This window comes from Lagopus leucura, unplaced genomic scaffold, assembly GCF_019238085.1.
Source record: "Lagopus leucura isolate 7727_CA_CO unplaced genomic scaffold, USGS_WTPT01 Super-Scaffold_73, whole genome shotgun sequence".
In the NCBI taxonomy this organism is placed as follows: Eukaryota; Metazoa; Chordata; class Aves; order Galliformes; family Phasianidae; genus Lagopus; species Lagopus leucura.
This window is the reverse complement of record NW_024962252.1, coordinates 80,870,302-80,889,251: the sequence shown is the minus strand read 5'-3', so window position 1 is coordinate 80,889,251 and position 18,950 is coordinate 80,870,302. Positions and strand designations below refer to the sequence as shown.

The 18,950-nt window shown below is 35.3% G+C and overlaps 1 protein-coding gene across 1 annotated transcript in view; it reads right to left on the bottom strand.

Annotated features, from left to right (window-relative positions):
• Positions 1-2,292: 2,292 nt before the first annotated feature.
• SYT14 (synaptotagmin 14) overlaps positions 2,293-18,950 on the bottom strand; it is a 65,377-nt gene continuing 48,719 nt past the window's right edge. The window contains exons 6-8 of the mRNA XM_042890328.1: positions 6,643-6,832; positions 3,720-3,776; positions 2,293-2,606 (exon numbers count right to left, since the gene is read on the bottom strand). Coding sequence (XP_042746262.1) covers positions 2,293-2,606; positions 3,720-3,776; positions 6,643-6,832 — 561 coding nt within the window. The remainder of the gene's footprint in view (positions 2,607-3,719; positions 3,777-6,642; positions 6,833-18,950) is intronic.

Here is an 18,950-nt window from a genome sequence, read left to right as displayed (position 1 = left end):
TCAGAATATCCACAAACAGAATGAGTGAAAATGGTTCCATGTCCATTGAAAAATTGCTTTTGAACAGCTTTTAAGTCAGAATTTGTATTGTAGGAAAGAGAACAGGATTGGGAAAAATCTGAGCAATTTCCTTATGCACATAAAATTAACTTTTTTTTTTTTTTTAATTAAAGGCTACACTCAACACTGCACTTCACAAATTGAGGAACAACAAGGACTAGAAGAAACAAACTGTATTGTAGCACTGCAAGATCTTTCCACGTTAAAGAGTTTTTGGATTATTTCTATGTAGTAAATAAATCTTCCATAAATGAAGCAGCAGCACAATATAAGATTAAAAAAAAAAAAAAAAAGGCCTGCTAATATTTAAATCTTAAATCTTTAAAACCAGAAAACCTGCCACTGCAAATAAACCCATCAGAAGGCACCAAATAAACTAAGTGGTATTACAATACCCTTAGAAAGGCCCTAGTGAAATTGTTAACTGGTGTGAGAATTTGAGAACCACATGAAATATCTTATACTATAGTTGCTGTCTCCAATCTCACTGTGCTCGACTGCATATCCTAAAGCCAGGATTGTTCAAAGGTATTATAAACAAATGCAACTTTAAAAGAAAAAGTCCTTATCAGAACGCTCTAGGCTACCACTAATTCTCTCAACAAAATCCTAAACTTCACTCTTCTACCTACCACATGTTAAAACAGTCCGTGAGGTTTCATACTAGCAAGACATCAACATTCTTTATAAGAACAACAAATATGCTTACTTTCTGCATGGTAATAAAAGCAAACGAAACATCGCTGCAGGCAACTAGAATATTTGAATTGGGAAGCTTTTAAAAACAATAATTACTCAATAATTGACAATTTGACTAATCTGAATTAGTTTCAGCAATTAGACAATTAGTGTGATTCCCTCTAAAATATTTGGAACAAACTGGAGTCTTGGGCGCACAGTCATTTTCCTAATTTCAGTGGAAGCCAGAAGTGTTTATCTGATAGAGAAACTTCCTTGTGATACTGTGGCTTCTCAACTGTGTTGTTAGAAAGCTGTGCCTCCCAACCTGAACATAAACAATGAAAATTTCTTTTTTGGGCATGAAAATTCATTCAATAGTTGGCAAATCACTAAAAAAGAAAAACAAAGACCCAAAAACTCATTAATGCTGTCTTCTCTAAGAAGAAAGGCAAAAAACTCCTGGTCTGCTCTGCACTTCCACACACAGCATTGAGTAGTCCCTAAAACAGCTCAGAAGAGTTTCAAATGGATCTGTTTTAACCAAAGTCATAATATTTTTCATTTGTTCTGCATTGTTCAGCTGCTGCTGCAATCTTCAGTCTTTCAAAGCTAGCTTCTAACTGCTGACATTTTAAAGAAACCCATATTGATTTGTTCAACACAAAAATATTTTAGTAAAATCATGCTGTATGAGCTTCCTACATTGGAATACATGAACACAGGAGGTGCTTTCAACAGAAAGTTACATAGTTTTACAGTACAACCTGTCTAAGGAGATTTGGAAGGGACCAAACTACTGATCTGGTCTCTTTGGATTAGGCAGAAGTACAGGCAAAGGGGAAAAACCCAATTTATGCCATATATAGAGCTCGTTCCTGTCACATATTGAAGAAACATTTACGTCAGAGTTCACCTGATGCCCAAATGCTAGTATTTTTCAAACCAACTGCATATCAAAAATGAAAACTTAATTGTACTCAGCTCCTGGAAAGAAGCTCAGTGTAAAACAACACTGCATTCATATATGCCGTATTACTAAATGTTCTTCTCCCCTGGGGTGGGTTCTTTTTTCCCTGTTTGGTATTGGTGTTTGTTTGTTTTTTGCTTTACAGATCATCAACTTTTTCTCATAGTGCAAATTATTGACCCTTAGTCTGATTGCAGGCAGGTCAGAAGCTACAGTATTTAGAGCATTACAAAAAGTACACAATAAGGAGCTTGCATCAATTTGGAAAAGTTCACGTAAAATGTTACTGAATTGAAAAACACAAAACAAATCCAAACAAATACAGCATCAGGTGGATGGGGGAGGGACTGCTAACATACTTGCATACAGCAAGGCTCCTCTGACACCAAGGAAGTGTTTGATATTAAGTGAAGATTATACATTAAATCCCACTGTTCTGCAGGTTGTGCACTCTTTAAGATGGAATGTTGATCTCAATTTTCATTTTTCACTTCCGCGCCAAATCTGCAGACTGTGACGTGAAATGATCATCATCTCGAAAGGCAAAGCTCCCTTAAAACCACGACTGCGCTTTGAACTGTTCATTAAGATTCTAGTAAAGTATGCCATCTACATACTTGCTGTCCTTTAGATTCTTTCATTTCAGTCCAGTGGTTGAGTTCATCTTCTCCTGAGCTGTTGAGACCTAAGGATATCCAGCCGATCATCTCTTTCCGTTTCATGCTGCGCTTGTTATATACAGACAGTATGAGCGTTACATCCGAGAGCTGAAACAGCGCCACTTGGAAAACAAAGGTTTCTTTGTACACTGGATTTGGCTGTCCTCGTCGGATTGAAGTTTTGCATTTGGACATCTCTTGCCCCATGGAGTTCAGGAGTGTTAATTTAACATACGTATCTGCAAAATAAATCATAGTTTGGAATATCAGATAGAACTAGAGTTTTTGATGATATTTGCAAGATTCAAGGATATGGTGTATACCAGGCTGACTGAACACAGCTCAGACTAGACACATGAAAAAGATGGCATGTAAGCAAAATATTACAAACACAGTAACAAATTAACTGGCTTCAGTACTATGTAAATGGCTTAAATTAAAGGTATACCTCATAATCCTTCTTCCCATCCAGTCCCCATTTGTTCCAAGCAAACTTAAGTTGCATTAATACTTAGCAAGCTCAAACTAGCCACAACACTGTAAAGCATACCACTGAATTTTCAGAGAATAAAATGAACAAAAATTGAATCAAAAAGAGAAATAAAAATAAAAATAAAAAACATGTGTTGCTATGCAGTGATGAAATCACAACAGCCAAAATTAAGTGCTTAAGAATAATCTCTGCATGGATGTGGTTCTCACTTTGGGCTTTTTGAGTTTATTCATTTTTAAGACCAAAACTTTGCAAAGTGCATCCAAAGATGGAATTTTGCACAGTAAAGCTTTTAATTCTTCAATTCATGAAATAATACACTTTTGTTTTTTAACATAATTCAGTACGCTAGCATAAATCATAGCTTGTTTAGTGATCTTAGGAAGTAGATACAGGAATCTATTGCAAGTAAATGTGGCTAGCAAACACTGAATGCCAGTATATGGGTATAAATGCTTCTTTTTAAAGATCTGTTTTCACATGACTGGAAGCACTAAGTCCTGCAGAAGGATATGTATTCATGAAGTTATAACTGACTTTAACAAACATACAACTGTATTAAGTAATCTGATTTTTTTTTTCTTTTTTATTCTTTGTAACTCTACTGTTACTGAATAATGTCAGAAGATTCAAGTTTTTTTAAAAAAGGAACACACTGCACACTTTCACTTTGCAGGTACACTGAAATTCCACCATCCATAATCAGAGATAGACGCAACTTGTGAATGAGAGAGCGCAAGAAATAATAAGCATACACATTTATAAACCAGTATGATAGGCAGCTGTGGATAGCTTTACTGCTGGCAAGTTTTCTTTGCATGAAAAAGACAACATCCAATTAGATTCTACAGGAACTCACCTCGAATTATATAAACCTGTCCACCTATCAAGTGTTTTAGACAACAGAACAGTCCATCTGACAACAGGGGGTGGAAAGCAGTAAAAGAAATAATGACCAGATGTCAATAGCTGGGTGAGAGAGGATCTAAGGTTAAAGTTTAAGAGGAAACACTATTCACAGGACTGGAAGAACACAAAATCTTAGCAGCATAGATCAGAAAAAGGATTGAACAAAAGGATTGTTGGGTAAAATTTCATGAAATGATACTTTTGTGCAGTTTTTGTGTAATCTTGAACAGAAATTACACTGTTTGTATAATGGATTGTCTTAGCAGTTATAGCTACTGGGTTCTAAAGCACACAGAACACAGAAAGAATCATGAAAATGATTAGGTTATAGAAGACTAGGTAAAGAACACTATCCATTTTATCAACCCTTATGCTTTTTCATGCAAACTCCAGCATATTAGAAAAACTGCACACAGTGGTTATAATTCTTACATGAAAAGCAATAAAGCAAAATATCACTGTACTAAAAAATAAGATTCTACTGCTCTTAGATGTTACAGTTATGGCTACATGATTGTAATACTTCTTGAGTGGTGATGGAGTTGGGCATAAGAATGACTGTAATCCACGCTTTAGAAAAAGCTGAGGGAGGTTTAAATGTGAATTTCATATATGGTTCTCTCTATACAAAATGTACAGATCTCACTTATTAAAACTCATTTCTATGGATTTCGTGTGCATATATACACATGCATTTAAGGTGCAAAAACTCATACCTTGTTTCAAGATTTAAGAGATACTGGGATATACTAGGAAACAGTCTTTTCTCAGACAAAATATACACTGTCACAAGAGAAACCAAGACACATTCTAACATGCTTGGACTGCTTACAGGATTTGGCCTATTTGCTTGTACTTAGTTGCTAAATGAAACACTAAATAAGAAACATGCCACAGAGGAATATAGACTACCAAGAACCAGAAATGTAGGACTCAGTGCTACTTGCTGCAGAAGCATTTCACAAAAAATAAATAAGTTAATGAACTCTAGAATATCAAAAGGATTATTTGAGGGAAAGAATAATCGCTACCCTTCCTATTGCAGTTTCTCATGACCTAAACAAAAACTGACCCGTGCACATGATTTGCAGCACTCCTAAAGATTCCAGACCACTGATGATTCAAGAAAAAATGAGGTCAGAGTATTTCATCAACAACCTTATGTGCCTTCTGTGGAAATTATGAGAGGCTGGTGCATAGCCAATGACAAACACGCACCTGCTTCCAGGAATTTACAAGGAGTTTTCACTTTGTGGGGATGCACAAAACAATCCATGGGAGAAATTTGAATTCCACAATATTCTGCACTGTCTTGCCAGACCTAAAGGGTGTACTACCTTCCAGCTGTCTAGAAATAAAACTCCAAACCCACATTTGTGTAAACAAGAAGACTTATGAATATCAAAACCTCCTCCTACCTTGCAGAGGGGATGACAAAAGATAACATGCAAGAGTAGTTATTTGGAAACTTTTGTCATCAAGAAATCTTTCCTCCAAAAAGGGTAAGACAGAACATGCAGGGCTGTGTGTCATGTTCTATGCAATCTGAAACCAAAAATTTTGATCCTAGTTGTGTGCATAATTGTTAGCACAAGCACACACTTTGCGAATTATCTTACCAGAGAATTAGCCTGTCTGTCTTCAAAACAAGTACAGACTCTCCACTCCCAACTAATTTGCATATTCCAAATGGAAAAACTTGACTCTCCCTAGAGAGATTCCATTGTCCTTGGCTCTTCTTGGGTTTTCCCATCTATTTCTCACTTTGTCTGCAAATAGGTGATTCTGGGGGAGCTACCTAGTTATAAAAATGTATTTGAGAATCATCTTTGGCTTTCCTTCTCTGCAATGTTAATGAAGGCTGGCTAAGTCAGCATGAAAAATATACAGAGAGCAAAACAGAATACAGCTGAGCCAAATGTAATTAATGATTGAAATAAAACGTGGGTCAAGAAAGAAAGACGACAGCATCAGTCTCAACTTGTTTGGCTTATTTCCTAAATTCCGAAGGCAAAGTGAGATGTGAAAACCACTTACAAAACGTTGGCAGCCTGCTGGATAATCTAATAGTGCCATACAAATCTGAAGATTAGGAAACAGAAAGACAGGCTAAAACTTGAGCCTCAAGACCAAACCAAGAGGAACAGGTAAGTAAGTCTGGCTACAACTAATGTAAATCAGACTCGACATCTACAAAGCAATTTTAAAAGTTTGTTACTGAGCTTTCTCAAGCTTTATCAAAGAATTAGAGTCAGTAAAAAATATTCTGCGTGTGACATCCCATCTGGCTCAATTTAGACTATAGAAAGCTCACAGATATTTCAGACAAACATATTTTTGAACAAATGCTGATTATAAATCTTCCTTCTGCACAGTATATATGCCAAAGGTCTCAATTTGCTTCTACATTGTTTTTGCTGACATTCCTAAATCAAATACATTTCTACCACATATATGTAGGCACATAAGCAATCAAAGGCTGCACTATCAAACCCTCTAGGAAGAGCAATAACTGTTCATAGTGTTTATGTTAATATCAACTGGCATGTACTTTCTCTTTAAACACTAACTTTTTATTCTTGGCCTGTGATGTGAGGCATTAGTAATTTAGCAATTAATTAGTATGATAAAGGTAATTTATTAGTCAGTCATCATGAAAAATTAAAGCAGGCTTGTCAACGTACAATTAATATTTTGAATTTTAGAGTTTTGCTATTTCCCAACTGACTAGAAATATAAAACATGAAACAGATTAGTTGATGATCGCTCTATTTCATTTTGATTGGAGAAGACTAAATGATAGCATTGAAGTCCTTACTACTAAGAGCCCCACCAGTACAGAAGCATTAGGATGAAAAACGATTTTCACTCACTGGGTGGTCTGTTTGCTGCCAAGTTTTTGAAGTGGCTGCCTTTTATCACTTCTGCTGATAATCTTCCAGTTGTAGCATTGTAAAGGAGGCCAATGAGGATTTCTGGAGCTGAGCCATGCACCAGAGACTGACAAGAGGAGGTACTTTCACTGCAGGATACTTCTGACATGCTCATTTGAGAGTCACAACCCTACAAAACACACAAGAAGTTCTATGAATTCTACTGTTATTAGGAAGATAATTTTTAGAATAACACATTAGAAACTAGAAGAGAAGCTCGCTGACAGTAACAGAAGTTCCATTCGATCACAAGAAGAAACATATTTAATATACTATCAGTTCACACATGCTAGAGGTAACAAAAACTTGAAGTAGTCTGGAATTAAAATAGTTCTTAATTTTGTGTTTCCATTGCTTCATTATTCAGGAGAAATAATTGTAGAAGATGAAAAGCAGTTTTCATGGTCCCTATTTATTTCAATTGATAAGATAAGACGTAATATTATTAGTTAGCTTCTTGGAGAATGTAAACGTTGCAGCCTTCCTTTACTTCACAAGAATGGGAAACAGTAGTGGAATTTTGAAGTTAAAATGCAGGGAATTCTTGTTCACTCCTTGTAAATGTTATTCTCTAGACCGAGAATTTCTGACTTGTAAAATAACAGAATATGTGCAAATAGAAAAATGCACTCTCTCTAGAATAAATTAGCTAGCTTACAAGGAATTTAATTGATCCAGAGTTACAGAATAGTAACAGAACCTTTGTCCTGGGTGGCAAAGGAAGAACGTTACCCCAACAGTCAGCAATGATGAGTTAATTTCTACCAGGCAAGCTCCAAGACAATTCATATCTCTCACACATACATTCTCCTTATGTTAAATCTTTGACTGGAGTTTCTAATATTCACTTTTATCATTTTAATCCCTCCTTTAAAAAAATAAATAAATAAATAAATAAATCAGCCAAACAGAACTTTCTGTAAGTTGCCATGCTATCATAACAGTTTTTTCTACTTTCATTTCCTGATTTCTTGCACAGGCACACTGTACCTCTGTTGTACCTCTGTTGACAGCTAAGAACAGAACTTTGAATTATTGGAACATCCATTTATGATTATCAGAGGGGGAAAAAAAGACACACAAATTAATCCACAGATTTTTCAAATATGGCTTGACTCATTTGGGAATCTGGCAGAACTCTTTCAAAGAGTCATGATGATTTTGTGAAGCTTATTATTCCTGATTCCAAATGTCTCTAGCATTTCCAGCAACAGCTGACATGAGCATAAGATCAGTCCTGTAATCTAAACAGCACCCATTCTCATCAAGATAAAAGTTAACTTTAAAAGCAAGTAACTTAATTCAACATAAAAATCCAAATTCATTCAGAAACTCTAATTATAAAAGGGTTGAAAATAAGTGATCTACCTAGAATATCCTTCACACTGACATTTTAACTAGGTCTTCTCTACAGAACACATCCAATAGATTTGGTAGAAACTTCAAGTAGCAATCCAGCCCCTCGTCTCTAAACATCCAGTGGTGTTAGCAAGTACATTCTTGCAACTAAAGAAGGACCTGGAGAAAATTGGCTGACTTCCATCCTCCAAACTGCAAACTCCGATTTAAAATCTTTGATTATTTTTCTCAGAGTTCTTTATTCAATTCTGAGAATAAATTTAAAATGGGTTATACATTCAAAATTGTTGAAAATTAATTATGGATTTATTAATTATGCTTTATTCTCTTGTTCACAGCAGCCTCAAAACAGGAAACTTTTGATTCTGAACTTCAACAGGAGCATCGAAATGGAAAGTTGAAAAGAACGATCTCTTGATCCAGCAGTCAGTATTTACTGCACACACAATTGAAAATCTCAGCTTGTCACTGCAGTTATTATTTACATCTAGTCTTCAAAAACTTTAACACGTTGTACCTATGGTGCTTAGTCATACTATTTTTGGGGCCATGAATTTAAACACAGTCAGACTGTTCAAAAGACTGTTCAAAGCTCTGTTGTCTAATCTGATTGCAATCGCGCTGTAAGCCCACATAGAAAGACATAACACGAGGCAAGCAGCTGTGCAAACACTCCCACCCAAACCCTCCAATGGCTGTGATATCTGTACCAAGGAGATGATAGCACATTTCCCTGGACGTGACTTATCTGTACTGATAGCAATATGCTACTGCTCCTCAGCCAAAAGGGATCAGTTTAACCAAGCTTACGCAGAGTTAAACTGATTACAATAGAACAGGTTACAATCAGAATAAAATTCTAGTAATAGATAATACTAAATGAGACATGATTGAATGGGAATAAGTCCTGAAGTACTTTGAATGGGAAGACAAGTAGCTTCTGTGCAATATAGCAGAGAAAAGAGGAAACAATTGAAAAATTAAGTGTGATATTCCAAAATTACATAAGGATGAGGCATATTATACTTTAAATATTATACTTCACAGCAGAATCCTGACTGGCTGAGAGTATGACAAGAATGCACTTGCCAAGGCCGGAGAAAAAGATGTCAATGGCTGAATAGAGAGATTATGGAAATTTAGCTGATGTTTTGGATCTGTAACTGGGGGGAAATGTAACTAAACAGCTGTACCTTAGAGCTGCAGAGCAGAAATAATGTGTAGATGTAGCCTTGACGAAAAACTAGAGGCTCTAACTTAAATGCTCTTCTACAGTATTTTCTAAAACAAAATATTTTGCCTTTTATTTTCAATCAGGAGGAAGGTTTCAAACATAAAGAATACTGTTCTATCACCAGGATGTAATTAATTTATTAATATCTTTCCTTCCACATGCTCAAAGACTTGAAAATTAAACACAACTGAAAAAAAAATCACTGCAGAAAAAAACTAAACAAATTGTTTCTTTTACCATTTCACAGACATGCACAAAAAACTCGAAACCTTTTATTTCACAATGAATTAAACATATTTTTTCAGTTTTGAACTGGAAAATTCTAACGTAAAAGAAAATGAGAGAAGTAGAAAAATGAAATAGTGAGATGTGGAGTGGAAAACGTTGTGTCAAAACAAGGTTAAACAACATATACCAAATGTCTAGTTTCTGTGTCTGTAATAAGGGAGAAAGCAGAACTGGGGGGCAAATAGCTAAAAGATATGAGGTAATGAGAAGAAGAAGGTGAGATCATATTTTGTTAGGATTTCTTTGAAAGCAATGGAAAGACTCTCTGTGGAAGTAAAACTGTGGAAAACTGTGGAAAGCCCTTCATTGTTTTAAGCAAGGTATTCTGTGATATCAGTATCAGCCAATATCAGGTAACTAACCTTAATTGTGTGGAAGTCCACAAGCTGCACTGGGACTTAAAAATATATAACAGTCTCCTCCAAATTCAGTTTGGTTTTATGTCTGTTTTTCCTGTTTACATAGACAAAATACAAGAAGAGCACTAACACATCAAGAAAGGAAGTTGTATTTTCACCTATTCAAAATATAAGTTTCAAGATCAAGTGCCAAATTACAAAATGTTAATGCTGCAATTTCTAACAGGTACAACATGAATAGATACTTTGCTTTCATATTGTGACATTACAGTACTACCAGGCTGCTTTAATGTGTATAAATCTGCACTTGATCCAGCTTTAAATTATGTTTATTTCACTTTGATAGTGTAGTTTCACTGTGAGAAATGTAATATTGAGACAAAGTGTCCACTTGTTTGAAATAATCTATCTATATAAATTGATTTTCATAATTCTTCCCTCTCTTTCACTATAAACACTGCATGTAGTCTGATATGCAGGAAAAATAGACTAAGGTTTCATAATAGGAAAATGCCTTTTAAGGTCATTGAAATACCAAAATAGGCTACTAAGAAATGTAAAAAAAAACTTCACTGCAGAGCCTGAAGAACTTAGATGAAATGACAAGGTATGGATGATCTTGTCACAGTACAAAGGGCTGAAATGCATCTTGATGTTCTTTCCAAAACATCAGTGCTAAAATTCTAACCTATTTTCCTCAATGTAGCCATAGCAAATGGATTCTATTAGCAGTAAATATAAACAAACAAAAAACTTTAGGTGAAGTCTCTTCCAAATATTTGGTTCAAAGTTCAGTCTTACTACAGTGAAGAAAAATTTTTCACCTTCAGTTTTGTAACATGCACACTGCAGGACAGTACTTACTGACAAAGCTGAGCTGATTTTATTTGACCAACAATTACAAGAATCATTGCTTTTCACTGCATTGTAGGGGTAATACATACTATATTCTACAAAACCATAATTACTCCAAAATATTCTCCCTGTTTTATCCAAAAAAAATAAAAAAAATAAAAAAAATAAAAAAAAATCACTTGTTAATAAATACCTGATAAAACATTCCCATAAAATGGTATTTCTACTTCATACGTTCCTAGTGTACAAGAGTCAGTAATTAAAAATAACACTTTTTTCACTAGAGCCAACAGAACAAAACACACGCCATACATGATGCAAAATCTGAACCTCTAAGATGTATTTTCTAATAATCTTTGCACTCCCTCACAACAAGGAGAAACCTATGCAACAATGACAAGATATGTAAAAAGAATTCATTTGTCTTCCTTCAACATAATTTTATTGAAAGAGGGTACTTGTTACTTACATATTCATATCCTACTGTTACTTTTGTATATTCTGAATTTCTACTTACAAATTCTTTTAAGCCAAATGAAGCTGATCACAAAGAACAACGGGATCATGCTCTGAGGACAGTCAGAAATTCATTTCTCTCATTGGACAGGTTAAAATCATGCCTCTCTAGGCGTGCAAAACAAGAACATTTGAGTCTCTTGCTTTCCAAACTATACACAGGAAAGATGAAACCTTGCTGACAATCCTTCAAGCAACAAAAAATCTGATTCACAGCATGTTACTTGTCAAATTTTAAATGTGAGCGTTATACCACTTATCTTCTAAATAACTTCTTTGCACATTACTTTCTTCTATTTCTATAGCAAAACAACTCAGAGGTTAGAGAAATTTCAATCCTAACTAGGCAAAGCAGGAACTGAATTCATGCCTCCAACATTTTAGACAAAAGCATTCACACCTCGTAATCACCGGCTGAATGCTGACACTCTTGGTCAGCTTCGGTGCAAAAGCTCCCTGAGAAGGCAATGAGAGCCTGAGCACCGCACAGTCTCCAGATCAGCAATCAGCATGGAGCCCATCATCTGTATCTGTTATGAGAATCAGAGAGAACATCTCTGAAATCTGAAATCACAAAACCGAAACTGGAGGCTCCACACGCTTCATGACTGACTTAAGCGCTAAGCACTTTATTAAAGCATGTTTCAAACCTAAAATACTTTTCAAAAAGTATTGGGATCTTTCCTGGGAAAAATGACTAAAATAAAAAAAGGAGCATTTTAATTTTGGATTCTAGTATTCAAAACTCACTTGCATACTATAGAGGATGCTTTGATACCGCTTGGCAAAGTGGGCCTCAATTCCCCAATCCTTATATGACAGTGATCCTATTTCCCCTAGCTCATGGAAGAGTTGTGAGGATGGATATACATAAAAACTGGAAGTCCTTAAAAATACAAAGACTGTAACAAAACAGTTCCTTAAAATAAATGACCAATACTCTTTCTGGACAGTAATACCTATGTATCAAGTTTTTGCTTTTAAAAGTAGAACTCAAGAATCACATCATCGATATAACACTATTAAATATTCTTGAAATAAGATTATTAATAGTAATGCCAATGATAAGGTTTAGCAAAGACATTGCAAAATTATTATTAAAGGAAGAATTAAATAATTAAAGGAAATAGCAAGGGTTGATGCGGGGTTTTTTTTAGGTTTCTTCCTGTACTGTATTCATCGTCATTTTGAAGCGCCAACAGTTTCTAAGAACACTTGACTTTGAGTGCCTGTCAACCTCTGCATAATCTAGTACAAACACTTTATTTATTTATTTTAAAGAAATCTAATGCTTTTGAAATCAAGTTACCTACCCTCACAACACATTAGGGAAAAAACTTCAGTTTGTTTTATAGTGGCCAGTCCTATACAGTCCAAATAAGAAAACACACAATTTATTAGTATTTTGCTTTAAACTAGTAACAGGAATTTGGAAACAAATAAACAGTGTTATCCTTCTCACAGACTCAAGCTTAGGAATGATTTATGGCAGGTATTTTATCTGTTGGGTTGTTTTGCTGTGTTGTTTTTTGTTTTTTTTTTTTTTTTGCTCAGCTGTTACCTTGAAACAGGTTCCAATTAGGTATGATGTGTATTTTTATTCATGTACTTAAACACTTTACAGTATTGATATCTAAGTCAACTTAATCACTAACATGACACTAAATACTCTGATAATATTTCCAATACATAGCTTTGTTTTAGTAAACAGTTCATACTGATTTCGGGTAAAATGGTATGTTTAAAAATTACCAGGATGCCCTATTCACAAATTCCAATTGGAAAGACTTTAGCAGGAAATACACTCAACATTAATGGTACTCTTCACATCAAATATGGATTTTAGAAAATCAAATATGGATTTTAAAAAATTATTAAGCTATTGTTCATGTCATTAAAAATAGTATCTAAACTGATAAAATTCACTTATCTCATCAAAAGCTTTACATGCATGTATAATTTTATAAAACAAGTTGTTTATCCATAAGTGAAGCATTGGAAGATCAACTGGAAAAGACAGCCCTTCGAACACCACAGACAAGTGTGGTTTTACCCAGCAAGCAGCTGGATGCACAGCCCTTCACTCATTCAACCCTCCAATGAGATACAACTGGAAAAAAAAAAAAAAAAAAAAAAAAGGAAGTAGAACTCATAGGTTGAGATAAAAACCATTTAACATTGGTGTTTTGACAACACTGCCTTTCTGCTAAAGCCAAAACACAGCATCATATCGGACATACATTGTTCCTACAAAGGAAATCAGCTCTGACCCATCTGAAACCAGGACAGCAAGAAATGGAATCCTTACCTTTTTATATACAGCTTTAATTTACCTCAGAAACTACAAAGTTACAAAGCATAGATACACGATGATGAAAACGACAAAGTAAAATTCTTAGTAATGGCAAAACAGAATTCCACTTTCCTGAAAGACTTTAAACAATGTCACAGTGGCATTTCTGTTGCTTTTTGTATTTCATGAGAATTTGCTAGCAGTGCTTTTCGTCTGAAAGTTCTTTAAACTCCGCAGAACAAAACAGTAACTGTCTGCAGGTACGGAAGCATTTTAAGTTTACTGTGACTTGATTGTTTGCATTTTAAATTACAGCTTTGGTTTCCTTGCCATATTGTGAAAACGCACCTAGTTGTTCCACAGACTTAACGGGCCTGAAATTTGCACAGCACGCCTGAGCAGCGGAAAGAATTCAAAATAAACATACAATGGGATTTACAGCATTTACAAAAACGTTCTGTTTTGCATTGCAAAAGTCTGTTTGCTGTTTATACAGCCATCAGAGAAGGAAAGAAATTCAATTCTGTTTTCTTAATTGAGACATGAGACATAAAGAAACACTCAAGTACTAAAAGCCGTTAGCTTGTGTTAGCAGCTTAGTTCAGAATACCTGACACAAAATGCAGACATTATACATGCACTCCTGATGAAGGTATGCTAACAACTCCCGCCCAGACCCACTCCATCTCCTCTCTTTACTCCCTGTCAAACATGTGACAACAGAGATGTTATTGTCAGACAGCTCTGGAGACCACAGAGCTCTTAGATGGCCATACTTTGTGCAGACGGAGCTACATTTACAGCTCCAAAACCATTTTCAGAGCACCTAGGCTCATTACCCAGCTCTGCCACCTTGCTTAGAAAGCCTCCTAAGCATGTTCATCTTTTAAGGTATTCCATAGAATATGTTCACTGGGGAGAGAGTAGTGGCTAATAGTTTGATTTCTCCCTTCTTTTTCCTCTTGATTACACTCTTCCAAATTGAAAAAAAGATTCAGTGATCAAACAGTAAGTATAAATTATGAATAGTCAATCTATGGATTAGTATTTGATTGCACATGCAATCTGTCATGCAACTGCTTTTCACAACGACCAAATCTATAACATAAAACACATGTTTATGATGCATTTGTCAATTAAATTATTTGCTTTTAGTAGCTCACCCAGCTCTAATTATGACTGCTAGAGGCACCCTTTTGATTTATTCAGGTCATGTTTAATCTCAGGATATGAGGATCACTGGGCGCCTGCAGTTGGAAGGGATCTGCTTCAGTTCTTAGAGCTATCATAGCAACTACAAAGAAGGGTGAGAACTGAAGACAAGCTAGGTTCTCCAGGGACCAGCTGACAGCCGACTGAGCACAAAAGAAAGACAAACTGTACCATGAAAGATGCAACTCAAGGTCAGGCACTGAGGGCTACACCTGACAAGAAGCTAACATAAGGACAAAAAATGAATTCTGTTCATAGGGTGTCTTTTGCAAGGGATCTTTATCCGACACCGAACACAGGCAGCCTCAGTATATTCCTCAAAGCAATTACCTGGAGATTAAGTCCAAAATGAAGAATGCTAACTCAGAACACTTATGTTACACTGCAACACTCTGGAAAAGAATCATTTAGCAAATTAAACCAAAAACTAACTTTAGAAGTTTCACAAGTATTTCACTTATGAATTTGCAGGGTAGGTAAAGATATGTTTGTGCAGACTCTGATCATTGTTTCCCCTAATGGAAATTCAGTGGAAGAAAACAGCACACATGCTTTTGCTGAAAGGTGCTCAAGGCTGCAAACAGTAACGGCTTCTGTGTTTTCCCCTTTTCCCTTGAAAGACAGTATTAAAAGAACACATTTTTGTACATATGAATACAGACAAGCAAGAAAATACAAAGAATGAGAAAATAAAATAGTTGGGAAGCTCTGTATGATAAAAGGAAACAAAGTTCTCTTGGGCTTCAAAGTTAAAGAATTTACCTCCACTGAAATAACTAAGGAAGATTTAAGGAGCAGCTTGTAGTCTCCAACAGATGAAATTTCGTGTTAGTGATAACCTTGATAGTATTTTCTTATAACTCCTACAAAACTACGTCTAGGAAATTTATAATATGCTTTTCAATTTTATTTTGCTTACTCTCTTAAACTATGATCAGGGTTGAAAAATCATGCTTATGGCACAGAGAATGAGAGTCTCAGAATTTCACAGACACTTGATTGAATTCACACTCTTTGTAGCTTCATGTATCGATTTATTCTAGGAGTATTCTCTCCTTACGTAGATAAATAAAACATAGTGACCAAAACTAACCTATAGTTTCAAGTAATACATTTGTCACCAACAGATTGGCTATGTGAGGTAACTGAGTATTGTTCAAATAGTTTAATACAGAATGGTCATTCACAGCCTGGGACATTTTACAAACTGAGAAGTATTATCACAACATTAAAAATAGAAATACTCTGTCTGAAACATAGTTTTGATTATTTGCTGAAGCAAACATCAAAGACTGTGTGAATCCACCTAAGCAAGTAGACTGCGAATCCACCTAAGCAAATAAGTTTTCTCCACCAACTCACAGATTAAAGGCAAAGGATAAAATTTTTAAACTGTTATTTTATACAGTGCACATATGTTAAGACACAGACATGAGGAACACTCTTTGTTCTGGAAATGTGACTAATCGAGAACTTGGACATATAGTTGAAATTCAAAGAATTCCCCAAATATCCTACATTCAGAGTCATGGAAATGTACCTTATTCTGTAGAGTACTCAAATGGCTTCATAGTCTCAATGTCTAGTCAAGAGCTTCTTGGATGAATAGACTAATGACATGCCACAAATTGTCATGAATGGTTAGATGTACTAACAAAACAATCAGGAAATACAAACAGCACGGATTTGGAAAGCAAATTCATTTTTAAACATGATCACTGAACTCCTGTAGTGATAGGCCTGTATGAACTGACCAGATTCTATTTAATTTTTGGGTTTCTCACCAGATCCAGAAGACTCAAGCAGAAGGAGACTCAGGTGACAGGAGCAGTGCTGTGAGTACACCACACAATGGGCACAGATAGTTGAGGCAATAACGGCACTGACAAGATAACAGCTGCTGATTGGAGAGTCCTTACTTAGCACACTGCTTTGAAATGCTGCATAACCAACCCCACACTGGGGAGACTTCTTCATCTGCCAAATATTGTCAAGTTCTTCTCCAGCTGCATCGACATGAGCACCACTTTCCAATCATCTTATAACATCCTTCAAAAAAGTGCAGACTTATTGTGTAAAAGAAGAAGTTTTGATTGGTGTTTTACACCACTTATTCAAATGAACTCTGACAACTATTCCCCTCATAACAATGTGTTTGATGCTTAATTAAGTCTTCCTTCTATGGATATAATGTTTACAAGCTAAATGGAAGCATTTATGCACCATGACATTGGAACCAATCCTTTTTTGTAGAATTCTAATTGAATAATAGAATCATTATCAAAGAATGGTTTGGGTTGGAAGGGACCTTAGAGATCCCAACCCTGTGCCATGGTCAGGGCTTCTCCCCCCAGCTCAGGCTATGCAAGGCCCCATCCAACCTGGTCTTGAATACTTCCAGGGATGGAGCACCCACATCTTCTCTGGGCAGCTGTGCCACTGCTTCACTGCACTCTAAGTGAAAATTTTTCTCCTAATACCTAATCTAAATCTCTCTTCTTTTGGTTTCAAAATGAACCCCCTTGTCCTAATACTATCAGGCTATATAAGAAGCTAGTTTCCCTCTTGTTTATAAGCTTCCTTTAAATATTGAAAGGGAACATATATAAATATAAATAAAATACTATTAAAAAATCATCTCTTTCCTAGATGAGTCACAATTATCTTTTCACTAAGTGATTTAAAGTATCAAAATGGTAGCTACAGTTTAGTAAAATACAACTATTGCACACAAACTTTAATATTTAGCCTTCCAAATTAAAACCTGAATAGATCATACTATAAGCATATAGCAGCAAAGGACGAAAATACTGGATTTACACAAAACCTGTCAGTTCGACTCTACAGTGGCCAAGAATTCCCAAGAAAAATATGGCCTTCTGAAAGTTCTTTTTCATCAGTTTATGAAATGATAAACATCCATTAGAAAGAATAGTGAAGATGCGCCACACAAAGAGCAACATAGAAAAAAATTCCTTAAGCACAACACATAAGGAAGTGTACATGAGATGGTTAACACAAACAAGCATATTAAACAACCACCATTCTCAACACTGAAAGTATTTCTATACGTTGCAAGAAGAAATATTTATATTGTTCAAAAATGTAATTAAAACATTTCTCAGACAATCTGGTTATTTATAGAGAAGATACACAAAAATAATCCTTAATGCACAAATGATTGCTCATACCATTCATTCCTCGACGTAAGGGTCACATTTAGGAGTTCAGTATATCAAAACTTTCTTTGGAAAGAAAGTTAAATTTAATTCTCCACATATTGTTATTGACAATGCAAGATAAAAGATTACTAGATTTGCTTAGCATTTTTATCTTCTAAACTGTACTTCCAAAATAAATAAAAAAAATAAAACACACCATCGTTAGTTTTCATTCTGCATCAGAAAAGAAACCTGTGAGATGATGACAAGGACTACATTTGGTTTTTTGATCATTTCCAAATGGATTTTCCTCAGTAAAATGCAATTAAGATTTTTTTTTATCACATCACAGTAGAGGCTGTGCTTCACTCTCAAGAAAATTTCCTTGAGTAAGAAGAACAAAGTGCAACTGAGAATAATTCCACAGGGACTTCTTGAAGAAAAACAAACCGTATTGCAATGGATTCAGAACTCCAATACAAAAGAACAAAAATTTGACTACATTGTGTTAAATGTAGAATTTCTCTGAAAGCATCAGGTCTTCCTAAGCAAACTATACTCAGGCAAAGTAACGGTAACACTGATATGTTACCTTTGATGGACAATTTCTATTAAATCCAAAAGGGTCATGGAGATTCAGGTAACAGCAACATATACACTCTGTCTAGCTCATTTTGGTTCTGTTGCTTCTTGCCTGTATACTGAATGTGGAAGAAAGCCTGAGATATTTCAGTCAGTGTGTGATGAGAGCTGAAAATAGTGTGTGAAGAGGAATTCCCTGGTTACGTGGGAGAACTGTAGCAAACATATACTAAAGTGGTCTTGGGGAACATGATGGAAGAGTCAGAACTATAGAAGCAGAAAAGGAATAGAATAAATGCAATGGAAACAACGCAGAGGAAGAAAGGAGTTTTTCAAGAGGAACTATTAAATGGAAACATACCTTTTCATGGTACAAGAACAACTCAGTG